The sequence below is a fragment of the Lagopus muta genome, chromosome 1 (assembly GCF_023343835.1).
Source record: "Lagopus muta isolate bLagMut1 chromosome 1, bLagMut1 primary, whole genome shotgun sequence".
Taxonomy (NCBI): domain Eukaryota; kingdom Metazoa; phylum Chordata; class Aves; order Galliformes; family Phasianidae; genus Lagopus; species Lagopus muta.
In genome coordinates this window covers 136,339,229-136,356,120 of record NC_064433.1, presented here as the reverse complement: position 1 = coordinate 136,356,120, position 16,892 = coordinate 136,339,229, and the positions used below count along the sequence as shown (strand labels likewise).

Here is a 16,892-nt window from a genome sequence, read left to right as displayed (position 1 = left end):
TAGGTCTGGTCTAAAAAAATCTTAGTGTGCAATGAGACGCGGGTGAAAACACAGTGTTTTTCAGGCAGGCTCCCTGTTTCTTTCAGGTTTTAAAGCAGCAGCCTTCTTTCCCAGATAGATCTTCATTTCTGAGTGTACTTGAGTAATTTTTTCCATAGAATTCAGTCTTTCTCAACGGTTGTCCCTTGAGATTAACAGGATAATCTCTTTCCTCAGTGTTTTAAGGCAATTATACTCATCCATCCACAGCAGGTCTCACTGTTGCAAATGCATCACTCCCCGGTAAGAAGGAACTAAAGTACATCTGTCCTGAAGACCACATACATCAGTATGAAACAATATCAAGTTTGGCAGCTGTGGTCCGCTCACTTATTTTAAAACAAAGATACGAGGCGTTGTGTTTTAAATATTTGTTCAGAACAGCTACAGGTCAAATCTGCATCTGTGGTCAAAAGCTAACTCTTTGTCAAGAGGTGCCTGCAAGTGAACTTCTCCTAGCAAAATGAGTAAAAAGGCAGTGGATTTTCTTATGGAAGATACTGGACTATGTTAATGGATGGAAAGAGCTGAGCAATTTATATTTCAGCGATATGCTTGCCTAACAACCTGCTAATTAATAAGTCTTCCTTCTTTCCCTCTCAGCAATCTTTGAATATTTCCTAAAGATAAAATTGTACAGAGTGGTCTTATCACTGCTATTTTCTTTGCATTTTTTTGTCATCAACATATTGGACACCTAACAGATGGTACAAGAGGAAGGCACCACCTGCAAAGAGCTTATAGTCCAAGTGGACTCTGCAAGAGGACAGTCTGAAGGGTTGCAAGGTGAGGGGAGAGCAGCAAGAATGGTGAAACTGGGCATTTCTTTGGAATCTTGCTAGCTGAACACACCTTTAAGAAAATAACTCTTGGTTCAGACATTACCTGCCATGTGACGAATGGTCTTCTTGCAGTATTCCTCTGCCATCGGCACAACTTTCATCATTTCTCTTCCCCACTGCACCAGGGGCTTCCCTTGTATTGCATACGCCACAAAGAGAGCTGTGCACAGGGAGCCTAGAAAGCCTGGAAATAATAGATAAATATAATTACTACCATGTGATCTGTACTTGCACTGTTCTTGTCATGTCCCTGGTAAAATCACTAGGATGCCTCGTCTTTTGGGTAGATTAACAAATGCACATAACCTACTGCTGTCTGTTTTCTGGCTGGCTCTTGGCATATGGATATATGCTAATATCAGCTAACACGTGGTTCCCAGTGGTTTATGACTTACTTTGTACAGAAGGGAGATTCTGTTGTCAGTGGTGTAACTTGACAGAAATTGAGGTAGGGCTCGAAAATAAACATCATCCACTAAAGAGGGTGGTGACACACTGGAACAGGTTGCCCAAGGAGGTTGTGGATGCCCCATCCCTGGATGCATTCAAAGCAAGGCTGGATGTGGCTCTGGGCAGCCTGATGTAGTGGTTGGTGACCCTGCCCATGGCAGGGGGGTTGAAACTACATGATCTTTGAGATCCTTTTCAACCCAGATCACTCTTTGATTCTATGATGATGATGATTTGATACAGAATATTTTCTAATTGAAGTCAAATGGAATAAAGGACTTGTGCAAAAGTATTCACTTAATGCTATGTCATTTTGCATATGGAGTCATTCAGCTCAGTGGATCTCACACTATTTCTGGCTTATTTTACTCCAGGTGGACAAGTCCATTTTATCTAGTTAGATCCATTATTTTCTTTTTTTCAGTTGTCTGAGTAAGACATTGTCCACATGCCCTTGTAAGTACAGGCATCCCCTTTGGATACAAATATATTTGAAGAGAACTTTCTATTAATGGGCACTTAAATCCTCTATGATGTCAGAAACAGACAAGCTTGTTTCTCATATTTGCTTGTGATCTTGGCATTTTGTCAAATGCAAAAAAAACAATCCAGGGCAAAAGAAGGTTAACAAAACAACTCTATCATTCAGACAAGCATTGGGTGAGCAGAGTATTGTTGCTTCACAGTGTGCTTCACTGAGTGCATAATTCAGAAAGCATTTTTCATGCACAGAGGTAATAATGAAATTGGTGTGTTCTTCTGAAGGCAAACATAAATTATTTTAGGAGGTTACAACTCCAGAGCAGATGATTACTGCTTCTCTCTACGATAAAACCTTCAATACCAGGTCAGGCCAAAGTCACATCTAATAGATGTTTTCAGAATCTGAAACAAAACAAAACAAAATAGGCAGAGACAGCAAAAATGGTCTCACTTGGACAGGCAGCATCTATCCAAGCTTCCACAAAGATCCTTAAAAGTGTCACACTCAGCATGAGGTGGCTGCAGAGGGTTTTGTGGGACCGAAGCCAGGGACCAGGATGGAGAGTCAGTCCTGTATCCATCCTGACTGACATCTCAGTTGGGTTTTTCCAGTCTCTGACTGAAGAGATTCACAGCTCAACCTTCCTCGATACCTTTTATGATGTTAGTGACGTTTGTCATGCCCTTTCCACCCCTCTTCTCACTGTCCCCTCTTTCCCTCCCTTTCCCCCCCATGCCACTTGTCTCATTTTCAGCAGAAAAATCCTTCTGGACTTAATTTCTCCTCATGCAGAAGGCATTTGATACTCCTTGCTGCCATTTCCTGGCTCAAGTTAAGTCCTTTTTTGAAGTGGGATACCCAGACCTACAACCAGGCTTGTTGCTAATGAGCCATAGATGTTGCATGTTTCCTCAAAAATATTCTCTACTTTGCTTTCAATACTTCTCCTTTAATTTTATGCCATCCTGATGGCTTTTCTGACTGCTTCAGAGCACTGAGCATGTTGAACTCGTCACTTTTCATTATAATTTTATTTATTGCTCTTTAAAGCAGACTGAATGAATACGTGCTTAAGCAGCATGAAACTATCAGATTGACAGTCCTGGATATCCAGAGCAACATTAAATCTAATTATTTATGTTTTGTTTAGATAATAATTCAGACTGTGTCCTAAATGTATGGAATTAGAACTTTTTTGGCTTTCTACCCTTACCTGCAGCAATTGGATGTGACAAGACCTGTCAACAGAAAAATGTTGTTATCCTCTGAACCATAAGCTCACCCTGTAACAGTGAGTCATCCTGAGATTTGATCAGGGCAAGTGTCATGAATGTGCTTTGGATGAGACAGGGTGTGTTTAGTCATTGGGATTCTAGGAAGGAGCACTCCTATGCTTGAGACTGCTGTTTTTACAATACACAAGCCCATATATAAGCTTGTATACATACATACACATATGCAGCCTGAGCAAAACTCAAACCTAGGCCTTGGAGTCTGCAAACCAAAAGCTGCTCAACCAAGTGGCTTCACAGGAGCTGTGTTAGTTCTCTCAGAAGTTAAAAGCAGCTGTGGGCACTTCATAGAAAAAATACATCTGCAGATATTACCTGTAGGGTGGTTGTGAGTCATTCGTCCACACTCAATGCTCACTTCAATAAGTGACTCCAGCCTTTCTGGCTTCCAGTAACGCATCCCTAAGCACATTGCTTTTGTAGATGCTCCAAAGCCAGAACCTAAAGCAAAACAACAATGCTAAGCACTTAAAAAGAGATTGTTGATGCATAAATATGTTGATTCAATCAGAAACAAGTGCATTCTATTATTTCAGCACCTCTGTAGGAGCTCTCCAGGAAGCAGGAAAACAGCATGCAAGCAGAGTTACGTATTTTGAAAGGAACAAGTTTGAATGTTTTGAACGTTTCATGCATGTAATTTTGCCAATTTATTCTAATACTAGTCGATTCCAGTATATTCTGCCAGTATATTCCAGTATTTTTGAGTGCTATATGCTATTTTTGAGTGCATAGCAGGTATCAAAGAGCAGCATGCTCTCCTGTTACCAGTGTTTGATTCCAACTCTCATGTCACTTTTACTGATCCTTGGCTGACACCTCTCTTTTCTTGCTCCAGATGCCAGCAGTGGAAACAGCGCTCTGCCAAACAGGTACACTTTTAGTATGCCCTTATTTTAGTAGTTATCATGCTGAGAGTACATTACTAAAACTCTTTATATGACTGTCACAGCTAATCTTACAGTGTTATTATGTGGATCCTTCTGGAGAGCCCCACAGGTAGCTCACAAAATAGCTTCTATTTCTTGATAAAATAATGTGTCTCAAAATCAGAGTACAGAGCCAAATCCTTAAAAGTTAGAATTCAGAACTGAGGTTTCCTGTGCAAACTGGTGTCAGTGCTTTTGCACATACTCATCATGATGCTGCCTGAATTTACTGAGCTTTTTGTTGGGAATTTCTGCCTCGTGCAGTGCAGAAATTATGTGTTGATAATCCGGTCTTTCTTTTAATCCTCAGTACTGAGTATATGATTCCAGGTGTTCATCTTTTAAACAGTTTACTGAATGCAGAGCTAAATTTACTGATTATTTTCTCTCCAGTACTTATCACAGCACTATCAGGATCCCACTGAAGTTTTAATGGGCTTATCTTCACAAGATACCAGTGAGGTGATTATCTCCTCTTCACAGCTGGTGAGCCGGTGCCCAAAAAAGCATTTTCTCATTGCAGGCACTCATTTCAAGATGGATAGAGTTCGATTTTTCAAAGTACTCAGCATGTTTTCAGCACTGCCTTCACTCACTCACACTTCCCAGAACCTTGGGTATTGGTGAGAGCAATTAGCGTTTCCCTACTTGGCCCCTGGTAGATAAGGGGAAATATTTATGCCACCTAATTTTAGCATGTGTGGGACCTACATTAGAAGCACGTTCTTCCTGTCTTTCCCAGACAGGCAGCAAGGAAATACATCGTCTCTGTTAGCAAGTATAATGGCACAAGAGGAGCAATCCACAGGGCACAGTCAAACAGCAGATGCCAAGGAGCCAAGGCCAGTAGTAGAGAACTGCTTTCCTTTCATTCTCAACCCAAAGGACAGCTGCTTGTGTGCTCTAAGATCATGAGCGTCATCAAAGTGTGAGTGATAGTAGAGGGAGCATAAAGTTACCTGCCCAATCCAAACTAAAACATGAACTCAAGACACCCATTAGCATCTCCAGATGTAACACAGACCAACTAGGACCTGAATAATTCTCTAGAATGGGCTTGCTTTCTTCCCAGGCAGCAACTCTCCTAAGCGGGCACCCAGGAGAAGTAATCTGACAAGGTTAGATCCACTCTGACATTGGGCAACAGAGAGTAAGAATAACAATTACAATAAAAATGACAATAAGAAAGAGTGAAAGAAAATTATAACAGCGTGGTCCCTTTGTACTAACTAAACTGCTGACAATTTGGTTCCCTGGTTCAGGAGTCAGCTGCTGCTTCATTTCTCTGCTTAGAGCCCTTGAAGAATTTTCTCTGAGTGAATTTGCCAAGCTATTTTTTTGAACGCATAGGAATGTCATCACCTGCACGTTCCCATTGAAAAGAGTTGCACAACTTAATTAGTTGCTACGTTTAAGTTCTCCCTTTTACTTGGTTGGAATTCATGACTGGTTGGTTTCATCTGAAATGCCTAGTTTTGTTCTGGAGGAGACAGTGAGTTTTCTCTACCCATATTAATGTTCTCCATCCGATTTATAATTTTACTGATCTACCTCAGACATTAGTAGCTACGAAAGCTGTTGAATGCATTGGAAATCCAAACAGACTTCATGCATCAGACATCTTCAGACATCTCCTTTGACCTCTGGTTTCTTGACTATTTCATGGGCTTTCTAACAGATTTATGAGAAGTAACTTTTTCTCTACAATTCTCTCTCTGCAGGAGCTTACTGTATCATCTTCATTCATGCAGTGCATTATTCTTTGTTAGGATGGAAGACCTCAGTGGGTTTTTCCTCACTCTACATATGTAGAATAATGAAGATCAGATTAATGGCTACTAAGCTCTGAAGAGGAAACATCCTTTGTGACTATGGTTTGTTCTTCATGAAAACTCAGAACTCAACTCCTTTTCCTTTAAGTCCATCTGCAGCTTATCCTTCTCTTCATTTTTGGTCTCCAACTTTCTGCCTTTATCTAAAACTTTTTCCTTATCAGTCCTTATCAATGCCATAATGTGGATATAAGCTCTTATAACAGAAGCTGTTGGACAGACTTGGGCAGTTCTCTTGATGGCCATAGGAATTCCATCACCCTGTAACATAATTTGAGTAATTTGCTCTTCAGTGAGCATGCCAATGCCAATGAATGTGGCTGTAGGTGGGAATGAGACACATAGGGAAGTTTGATGTAAGAGGTTGCTGTACTGACTATACACACACAAAGCCGAGTAGAAGATCTTTACATGAGCAGTTTGAAATTATCTAGGCTCCAATTTTACTGTTCCATGAAGGCTAGCATATGAACTTCGAAAGAAGTTGGATGACATAAAATGAACACCAGGAAAGATCATTTTGGTACCAGATCATTCAAGATATCACCTGACATTGAGCAACATAGATTTTTCTTGCCTCAAGTGGAAGTTTGTGGAAATTAAAAGTGAAAGTAAATAATCTATGAGATTCTGAACATCTCAGAGTGATATTTGTGGTACCAAATGGAGACAGTGCATTATAGATGCTGGATCTGAAGGAATTCATTTTAGACAATTCTAGCCCAGAGCATCCTAAGGGCAAATCTTCAGCCATGGAAAGCTGGGGAGGAAGAAGGCTGAAAAGCAAAACAGCAGCAGGCTGGGGAACAGCTGCGTCCTGCTGCTGGAGGTGTCAAGAGCTGCTCAGGGCCAGCAGCAGCTCCCACTGTTATTTTGACTTTTACTCACTGTCAGTCAGAAAGCACAGGACGACCGCCAAAGGGGCACTGTCTCAGATCCTGCCCAGCGTATGGCTGCTGGGCAGAGTAAAGCAGAGGGGAGCCTTCCCGACCCAGCGGCTATGGTAGTGACAGGGGCTCAGTGAGACCCTTTTTGTGTCAAATAAAACTGCCTGCAGAGATCCAGAAATAGCTGAGGCATGGTGCCACTGTGTTTTTGTCACAGTGTTGCATCAACATACAATGCTGTTGAGCAGTGTCTGTACATATCACGGCAGTACTGCGTCACACTGACACGGTGCAACACCTGTGTGGGCAGCCATGGCTGCTGCCATGATTAGTGGCACTGCTCAGGTCTACGAGTGTACACAGCTGCATGTGTGCTAATTAGCTGCAAGAAGAAATTCTATTCATCATAAAATGAAATGACTGCAAAGAGAAAGTAAGGGTCTTGGGAAGGGAAACGGTGCTGGGAATATTTGGGATTATCAGTTAAACAGCTGTAGTTCCTGGCATTGCATCCTCCTGAAGAAAAGTAACGTATGACTGAAAAGACTTGCATCTACAAACATTTAAATGACTAAAAAAAAAAAAAAAAAAGCAGAAAATATTTCTTAAAATAACCATTAAACTCAAGGACAAAGACCTGGACCCAGAGGCACGGAGCCAAGGACAGAGACTCTTTAAATAGATGCTAAATGGGGTAGGGTGCATTTACGAGAGGACACAGTGCCCTAGAGCAGGAATTCCTGGCAGACCTCTTGCCATCCCCAGGCAAACATGGAAATATTTCAGAGGTAGTAACTTTTGACGTCAGGGAGAAAAACAAAGCAATATCCCCATAGCCCCAAATCTTGAAGGCCGGTGTTACCCAAGCCAGTGGCTATGAATATAAAGCGGTACGTTACCCTTTTCATTGAATGGAGTGTGCCATGCCAGAAGGTAATTATCTGGCTTCAGCTCCCGGCAGCCCTCGATGGTTGCAGGGTCTGGCCGCCTCCCTGAGAGCTTGTCCACAGCATCCACGTAGCGCTTCACTAGCTCCCGGTACAGGTCCTCCAAACACCAGTAATCTGCTCAGAAGAGGAGCAAAGGCTGTCACATGAATGCGGAATAATGAGAGGGCACTGACAACAAACACAGAAGGCTAGTGATGCAATTAATATATGTTCCGGTTTCTGTTTTCAGTACACGGAGGCATGGTGTCGGTGCTACTATGAACGATTTTGCAAACCATGAGAGCAGGCTGGAGAGATAACACTCCTGTCTCTCTGTTCTTAACTTTTCCCACTTTTCTTTTCACTTTTAATTCCTAGAACTGAACAGACTGAGGGGTTCTTCTCCCTGCAGCAGCTGCTGGGGGGCTTTCTCTTGCCTCAGGTGTGCAGTACTGCCCAGGCATCGCTGTGTGTGCCCACTGCCTTGGTGCCAGCTTCTCCCACCTCGGTCCACGCCCATGCTCATCTACAGCCTTAAAGTCTTGCCCAAGGAATCTCTGCTGCACTGAACCTACAGTGTTTCTACAGTCTAAATGCTGCTTTGTGCTGCTGATGCCCTGGTTTGCAATGAGGTGGAGCCTTCACTGAATCTTACAAGTTCATAGCCAGTGGGAACAGAGGAGGCTGCCAGTCAGCTACAAGTTTTCTGTATACTCAGTGAGTGCTCTGAAATGTGGTTTGACTATGGATCAAATGATCCCCCAAATCAAACTGCCCTGTCCCTGAAGGTGTTCAAGGCCAGGTTGGATGGGGCCCTGGGCAGCCTGGTCTAGCATTAAATGTGGAGCTTGGTGGCCCTGCCTGTAGATTCATGATCCTTGAGGTCCCTTCCAACCCGGGCCATTCTGTGATTCTGTGAAACAGCACCAGGGGAAGTTCTAAAAATGTCTTCATTTCATTGAATATTGGTGATTTCTTGAAATCTACATTTAAATTTGGGAATAAATTTTGAACCCCACCAGCCACAAATTCTCTAAAGTGACTTTTTTGCAGGCAGACAAAAAAGATGCAGAGCAAAATGAAATTTCCCTTCCTTTTATAAGAAAAAAGCCCTATCAATTACACTGGCCATCTCACATACAGTCCTGGAGGAGCAGGATGCTTTCAAACTGCCAACTATTTCCAGATTTAGGAATCAGATGTCAGTTTATGAGGATGTGAGCCAAGAGCAGGATTTACCACCCAGCACCTCCTGCAGGAGCCCTGACCCCAGAGCCAGGATCCTGAGCCCACCATGAGGCCTCAGCAGGCTGAGGGAACAGGCTCTTTCTTTAAGTGGGAACACTCCATGGCTTTAAACTAGAAGGGGAGATTTAGGTTAGATGTTGGGTGAAAATGCTTTATTCAGAGAGCAGCAAAGCGCTGGCACAGCTGCCCAGAGAAGCCGTGGGTGCCCCATCACCAGAGGCATTCGAGGCCAGGTTGGATGGGGCCTTCTGCTCCCACAGGGGGTGAGCCCAGCCACCCCAGCAGATTGCTGTGTCCTCTCTGCAAGGAGAAGATGTCTGCAGGAGGGGCAGCCCTGCCTCCCTTCTGGGAAGCAGAGGAAAGGACTTGATTTCCCCCATTTATGAATGTTGTCTGAAAGAAAGATTTCTGACTAAAATTCCTTTCTCCTGCTTTTTCTTTTCTCACCAGCCTATAGCAGCATCTTTTTCAAGCCCATCTGATCAGGGACAAGGAAATAAGAGCATGAGATAAGCATAGGTGATGAAAATTAGTGAGACCTTTCTTTTTTCAAAGAGGGCAGTGCTCCTGCAACATGCAAGATTTATTACTATACTCATAGTCCAACCGGCTCGACTGCTCAGAAGTTATGGTTTTGGACAGTTCAACGAGCAGGAAACATATGATATGTATTTAATCATAGCCTATATTCAGAAATATGTTAGTCATCTTTGTTCTTGATTGGCTGACATCTTACCCTTATCTTTAGTGTATTAGCTACCCCTTAAACCATTGGCCTGCTAACAGCCAGGCATGAAGTGTCCGCCACACTCTTCAACTGATCTCTGCACGCTAAATTTAGAGCACATTAGAAGCAAGCAGAGATAAAGCAACGAAGCAGACGCACATTCATTGACTATAACAATACTCAGCTTCACTGTTGGGTTCTGCTGCTAGTAGTTATCCAGTGCTACACGTGTTAAGGGAAATGGGTTTTAAAAATTTGTTTCATTTGGAGGAGACAAAATGTTGCTGAAAGGCAGCTGTCTTGTGAAGAATTTCTGGTGACAACCCAGATGGTCTCAGAAAGCCTTAGTTCATTGGATAGGGTGTTGATAAAAATATCGCTTACTCTGACAAACAGTACTACCTTATAAAACAAAAAGGTTTCCTCTCAAACTGCTGTGCTTTTAGAAGACATATTAATAACTTTCACCATTGGGATATATTTTATTATCATCATATTTTAGAATATTGTTTGGATTAAAGGTGCAGAGCTCTCTCTACAAAGCAGCTTGCTCCTCTGCTGCCATTGCATTTTAGCCAGGACGAGATATCAAGGGTACTTCACCCCCGCGCGGAGCATGAAGCACAAACATGTTAGAAATGCACTCATGAAAGCTCTGATCTTTTATGGAAGAATTTCAGACAGGTTTCTTTCTAGTGGCTGTACCAATCCCTGGTGTATGTAGCATACAGATCATCTACTTAACCACTCTACCAGTTGTTTTGTTGCTCTTGACTTGCAGCATTTCAAGTCGTTATGCTTTAGCCAGCTTTATAAAATGAGGGGAAGCACAGAGAGAGCCCCTCCACACGAAAGAAATCACAGCTCCTCAGCTGGAGCAGTGGCCACAGGACCATGCTCATGGAAGAGATGAACTAAACATCATCATTCACATCAACAGCATTTCTGACACACTTTTTTCCAACTCGGGCTTATTGTAAGAAAAAGCAGCAATTCTACAGCTTTGTTTCTTTCCAGACTGCACTTCCAAATCCAGCTTACCTACCTGTGATGACAGCCTCTGCTGTAGCCATGTGCATGAGCGTGTTGTCACTTACTGGCCATTTGTCTGGGGAGAGCACCAGGTTCTCCAGCCCTCCGATTTCTTTCAGCTCCTGTTGGATTTTTGCACCTAAAGCATTGTCCTGTCGGGAGAAATTTCTGTAACCAAGAGCATCCCCTACCCCGGCCAGTACAAGCGCAGCCTTAAATTTATCCATCCTCGAGACACTTCTGCCTCTCCCAGCCACTGGATCTGGATCTTTCTTTGTTCCTTTGCCTTCAGCCCAGCTCCTCTGACACTTTATATCAGCCATTGTGTCACCCCACGAGTGCTCTCTATAAGGCAAGAGCTTCCTTTTCTGGCTCTGCAGATGCCATCCCCTGACTGGGACCCAATGGAGAGGAAATATTTCATAAGCTGGGGACTTTGCAGAGGCTTTGTTCAATGGAACTGCAGGAGCGCGTCCACAAAGCGAAGTGCAAAAACATCGTTTCTCCCACACTGCACAAAGCAAGCCAGGAAATTCTGAGCCCTACCCAGTGCAAGTAATTCTACACCCAGAAAAACAGATGGCTTCACAAGGGTGTTTATTTATTTAATAACTTGCAAATTAATACATTTTCCTGCACTTTTCTGATAGGCTGCAGTCAGTCTCGCTTTCAGGGACTGATGGAGAAGCTGAAAGCCTGCAATAAAAGAGGTGCCCATTAATCAGGAATCACAAGAATGATGGCTTATGTGACAAGAAAGCCCATCTGAAGTAACATGCACACTTCTAATTATTATATTTTGTCAGCAACTTTCTTGCTGTTCCACCAGGAGTGTTTAGTTAATTCACTGCACCCCTGGACAAGCACTGAGCAAAATGCCAGCTTCAGTCCCAAGTGCTGCTGCCTGGCGAAGAATGACTTTTTCCTAAGGCAGAGCTTACATGCAGCCCACATTTGCACTCGTAAAGGAAACTATTTTAAAAGATGTATTTAAATGGCATCCTGCGAATCTCAGAAAGTTCATATATTGAAAATCACACTTTGTAAGAACTGAGTTTTCTTAATGCCATCCTTCCAAAGTTGATGCTTGGAAAATCAAGCACTTCATTCTGTTGTTGTAGTTTTTTTCTGTGCTGCTGCCAGGCAGTGTAAGAAAGGGCTCTGCAGTTTTGCAGCCTTCTGAACATACACTGCCCACAAATCCATCTACGTAGGCTCAGCATCTTCCTTCAAGGGTCTATAGAGACCAACCTAAATTGTGGTTCCAAGGTTCATGCTGACCTACAGAATCACAAATTACTAGCAGTTTACAGATTGAAATACAAGCAGTCGTGCAGAAAGCGTTGACTTGAATGCAATTGGCTTTACTGCAGTAAAGTCAATTTTTGATAGAGGATATCTGAGAGTTTTGTTTTCCTTTGATCTTTTATGAGAAGCAATCCTGATTGCTCCTCAGATGGAAAAGGGCAGTGTGCCGAGGATGCATCCTGCTACCTGCCAGAATGATAAGCAGTTAATCACAGACAGGATATTTGACATGAGTACGAATACTACTGTACTTCACACAAGAAACCTTAACACAGCTTCCAAGCACTTGGATGGAAAATAAACTTTGCCATCCTCGCTCTACATTCTAAGAAATAAGCAAAACCAGAGGAAGCAGCAACTTGTGTTTTAAAGATCAGGACACAGGTAACAGAAGTGCTGAGCTTTAAGGACACTACGAGTGTGTTTCTTTGGTAGGAAAGAACAATTCTGAACGGAAAAAGCACAGAGCAAAGGGCAGTTATGCCTTATGTCCCAGAGGAACCGCACAGGGCAGAGGGCCATGAGCTGTGCAACATGGCTGGGCAGTCAGCTCCAGAGATGGCCAGCCATGGGCAACCGTTTGCATGTGATGCTCAGGGACATGATTTAGCAGAGGGTTGTTAGAGTTAGGGTGGTATGGTTAGCTTGTGGTTGGACTCCATGATCTTTAAGGTCTTTTCCAACCTGAGTGATTGATTCTATGATTCTATGGCGGTCTGAAAGGGAGCACTCAAATGGAAAATTCAGGCGAACACATCTTCCAAAAAACCACTGGAGGCACAGTAGCTGCCAGTCTGACATCTCAGTTACAGGTCCCTGTAGCCTGTGTGGCACGCCTTTGGCACTCCTACAGAATATTGTCATTTTAAAGCACATGGAAAGACTTGCAAACCAGCTGCTGAGGCACTGCGGAGGGCTAGGAGGGGCCTTATCAGATGAAAGGTTCCTTTCTGGAAATGGGCAAAGCTATTCTTAGTTTCCCATCTATCTCGTCCTCTTAAAAGTAGCTGGCAGTTTTAGTGCCCTTTTGCCTCCCATGGACTTTACACTGCTGCATGCACACTCGACTGCTCGTAACGTATCCCAAATTAGGAACAAAGCCCTTAGCTAATGGAAATAAGGCTAGATTGAAAACACAACAAAGAACTGAGCTTTCGTTTAATCTGTAAACTGCACGTGATGTCCTTTAAATGTGCTACTTCCAGTCAACGGAGCATGAGCCGAGATGGCTGCCACCAACAGCCCCTCTGCATTTTGAGTAAAAGAAGACTACGCCGTAGGTGCCTGACCTGTGAGTCTGCCAGTCAGTATGCTCAGTAGGAAATGCCCTGGATTCAAATTTCACCTATTCCAAGGATACAGAGCTGTACCCCAGAGAAGTACAGTTGATACCAGACAGGGCTTCTCAACAGTTCTGTTTCTGCTCCAACTCCTGCTTAGACTTGAACCTATTCACTAACCCTGGCCAGATGTATCAGAGATGCAATGTGACTACCAAAGGGAAGGGTTTCACTCTGGCATAGGGATCACATCTTTAAGAATGGTACTAGCTATAGAAGACACTGAGACCCAGGAAAAAAACAAGCAAAGCCTTTACTTGTTTAATTGCTTGGGGTGCATCATTTTTATGCTGCTTCACACCGCTGCCTTGAGAGAAAAATGTTCCTTTAATGCTGCAGCATAGACTTGATTCTTTTCTACCGCCTTGACAGAAAGCCTACAACATCACATGAAGCCTATATGGTTTGTCTAACAACAAATGGCAGAGCACAGAGCATCTCATGCTTCTAAGAGGCACAAGAGAAAAAACACTGTGGATGTCAAGCAGCTACACAAGCCAATAAGACGAAGCATCCTGATCACTTAATAATAATGTGAATATTCTTAAGCTTCTTCAGGTGTTTTCTCATTAAGAAGTGAACACTGTACCCACTGATCTGGAATTTGGCATCTTGTGTTTGTGAGTGTAGAGGTGGCTGCAGTCACAGATCTTTCTATCAACGGCTTACAATAAAAAAGCTGAGCATCACAGGTGTCCATCTCACCTTATTCTACCCAGGACACTCTTTACATTCTTTACAATGCAAATGTCAGAAAGCATGCTTTGGTGAATACTTCTTCCCCCAAAAAATAAAAAATAACAAGGTCTCATTATTTCAAAACATGACCTTTTTCCCTTTCAGAAGGGCTGTGCCTCTAGATGAGCCAGGTGCTGGGTTGGTGGAAGCTGAGGGAAGCTAGAGGTTGGAAAAGTTTTCCATTTTTTGCCATGACTCATCAGCAGTTTTGCTGTTACAGGAGAACACTTGTGGCATCACAGAAGCTGGACAGACATGCCATGGGGAAAGCAGAGAGGACACCTATTTTGCTCCAAACTTTCAGAAGAGAATTAAGGACAGTTGAATACATACCTCTGAAGGTCTCTGCATAGATTGGCCTGCAGAGCTCAGAACCTAAGACTGAGCAAGACTTCCCCTGCAGTTACATCTCGTGGTTAGTACAAACTGAGGATGCAAATGGGAGATACAGTCGCTATTGGGTAGGCGTAGTGGATCCAGCACTGCAGCTAAACACAGCAAGCTGCTTAAAAGCTTAAAGGTGGCACAGATGAACAAAACAGGCAGACGTTTGTTTCCATTGTAACTGCTAAAAAAAGTCGACTTATACCCTTGCCCTCTTCTTCCCAGTGAAATAAAAATGCAGGAATCCAACAAACTAACTGAAACAAACCAAAATCCCACTGGTCCTTGCAAGGCTTCCAAAGCAGAAAGCTGACAAAACCATACAGAGATCCCACATGACCGACTTCGATCCCTTATGTTCCAAGTCCCTTTATTCCTTTTTTCCATTGCCACAAAATTCACACACGTACAGCTCGTTTGGCAGCAAAGCTCCCAGGTGCATTGCACAAATGGATGCCTGCGGGTGTGTTCTTCTTGGAATGACACACGTGATAAATTACATTTAAATTTAGAATTGGCAAGTACAAATCCTATGGCTCAGTTTCAAACGCTCTAGGATGTAAAACCAAACAACTTGGCAACAACTTTAACAAATACAAACAGCTTATCTAGGAACTAATATGGTATGCAGGGAACAACTTAAAGATTTCTGTACCATTTATAATTATAAATTGATCAGCCTGTGCATTACCAGTATATAAAAAAACTGAGTCAGAGAGTACTGTGAAGCGTAAGAGTGAACAGCAGCAAATACTAGAATTCAAAAGGAAGTCATCATCCGAAAGCAGTTTATTTGCATTTACTTTTATGATTGTTCAAGCTTGAACAATCCATACTTATTCCATATTTATGGGAAGGTAAAGTGCACAGGTGGTTTCAAGTGGGTAAAAGACTGGGAAGAGCAAAAGAAAAGTAAAAATCCTGCTACACTTTTACCCAGTCCTCTTCTGTTGCAAGGCTTAAGAGTGGCAAACAATAGTGTCTGTATGGAAATAGAACACTGTGCTGAGCACCTTCCTCCTTGGATTATTAAGTCAAAAAGCCTCAAGCCACATACATTTGTTATGCTCCACTTATCCTGAAATGTAAAAGAGTCATCAGGTTGATTTGAGGGAGTTCTCAGCATGTTTCACAAGCTCCAGTGCTATGAAACTGTTTGATTACATAATACACCAATAGATTAAGTAATTTCTGCTCTATTATACTTGTACATCCTAAGTGACATAGTGAACTGAAAGCACTCCACTGCTATTGGCTGGATAGAAGCAGTTGATGCCATTGGATGTAACATTTATTCTCCCAAGCCTACAGGACAGACACAGAAATTTTTAGTTGTAAGCCAAGTAGAAAAATCGAATGCATTACAAAGATAGTCATACTGTTTTTAAATCTCTGTTGACTTGCATAGAATGCTGGAGTTATGTACACAAATCCCCTTCTAAGAAGAAAGTCAGGAAGTCAGAGTACGCGTTAACTAACAGGCTCATTTCCTGCACAATACAGGTAAGCGCCTGAAGACTGAGACACTGACATCTAGCGGCTGTCATGCAAGATCCAACATTTAGAAACTGCTTTGGGTGAGAAGATGAATACTAACCAACTAGTTGGGCATCTGTGACTTGCCTGCTATCTCCCTACACATAGAAAATTGGTTAATTTGTAAGCCCTGCTTTTTAAAGATCATGCACAACTGAAGTTCTGTCAAGTAGAAGAATGAAGGTAAGCTCTCTGTATGCAGTGATGTACATTTGTTCTTGTAGGCTTCACCGCCATACACGAAAGCTGACTGCTTACATGAAACTAATATTTAGAGGGTTTTTTCTAAAAAGAAGACTTTAAGTTTTATAAGTTTTTATATCCTCACAATTATGAAATAAGATCATGCAATATTGAAGTTACCTGATGTGATCCAAATAGATATGTTATATAACTTAATGCAAAATCTTCTCCAATTCTTCTATTTATGCAGCTCTGATTACAGCACACGTATTAATCATACCTGTAAATATTCTTTAGCAACTCCTTGCTTTAACAAACTTTGGCCACCTCTTTTTGATGAGGTAGTGTTTACAAGAGCCCTGTGTAAAAAGCCTTGTGCTAAAGCATTGGAAGACATTGGGAAGAAGGATATTGACATTTATGCACTTTATAATAGATAGCTACTGAGAGGGGAGAAAAACACATTCAGATCCAATTCAACTAGCCTTGAGATCAGTGATGCTATTTTTTTTCCCCCCTCACATAAACATTACTGAATATACAAAATATCCAGAGACTATAATCATTAATGTGAAGTTTCTTTACTTCTAACTACTTCCAAAGTCAAAGCCAACTACTGAAGCGCCCAGGCTTATGCAAGCTTACATTCTAGGAGATGTGTCAGGAATTGCATTCCCAAGCTGTTGAATCTTGCTAGAATTGATGATGTTTC

At 42.4% G+C, this 16,892-nt stretch overlaps 1 protein-coding gene across 3 annotated transcripts in view; it reads right to left on the bottom strand.

Annotated features, from left to right (window-relative positions):
- ADPRHL1 (ADP-ribosylhydrolase like 1) overlaps positions 1-11,180 on the bottom strand; it is a 34,623-nt gene extending 23,443 nt beyond the window's left edge. Inside the window, exons 1-4 of one of the 3 annotated variants that reach the window (XM_048956791.1) lie at positions 10,705-11,180; positions 7,655-7,819; positions 3,423-3,548; positions 925-1,065 (exon numbers count right to left, since the gene is read on the bottom strand). In XM_048956791.1, the coding sequence (XP_048812748.1) occupies positions 925-1,065; positions 3,423-3,548; positions 7,655-7,819; positions 10,705-11,014 (742 nt within the window). In that variant the 5' untranslated portion in view covers positions 11,015-11,180. The remainder of the gene's footprint in view (positions 1-924; positions 1,066-3,422; positions 3,549-7,654; positions 7,820-10,704) is intronic. The other 2 variants (XM_048956947.1, XM_048956879.1) reach the window with 2 other exon arrangements.
- Positions 11,181-16,892: the final 5,712 nt, after the last annotated feature.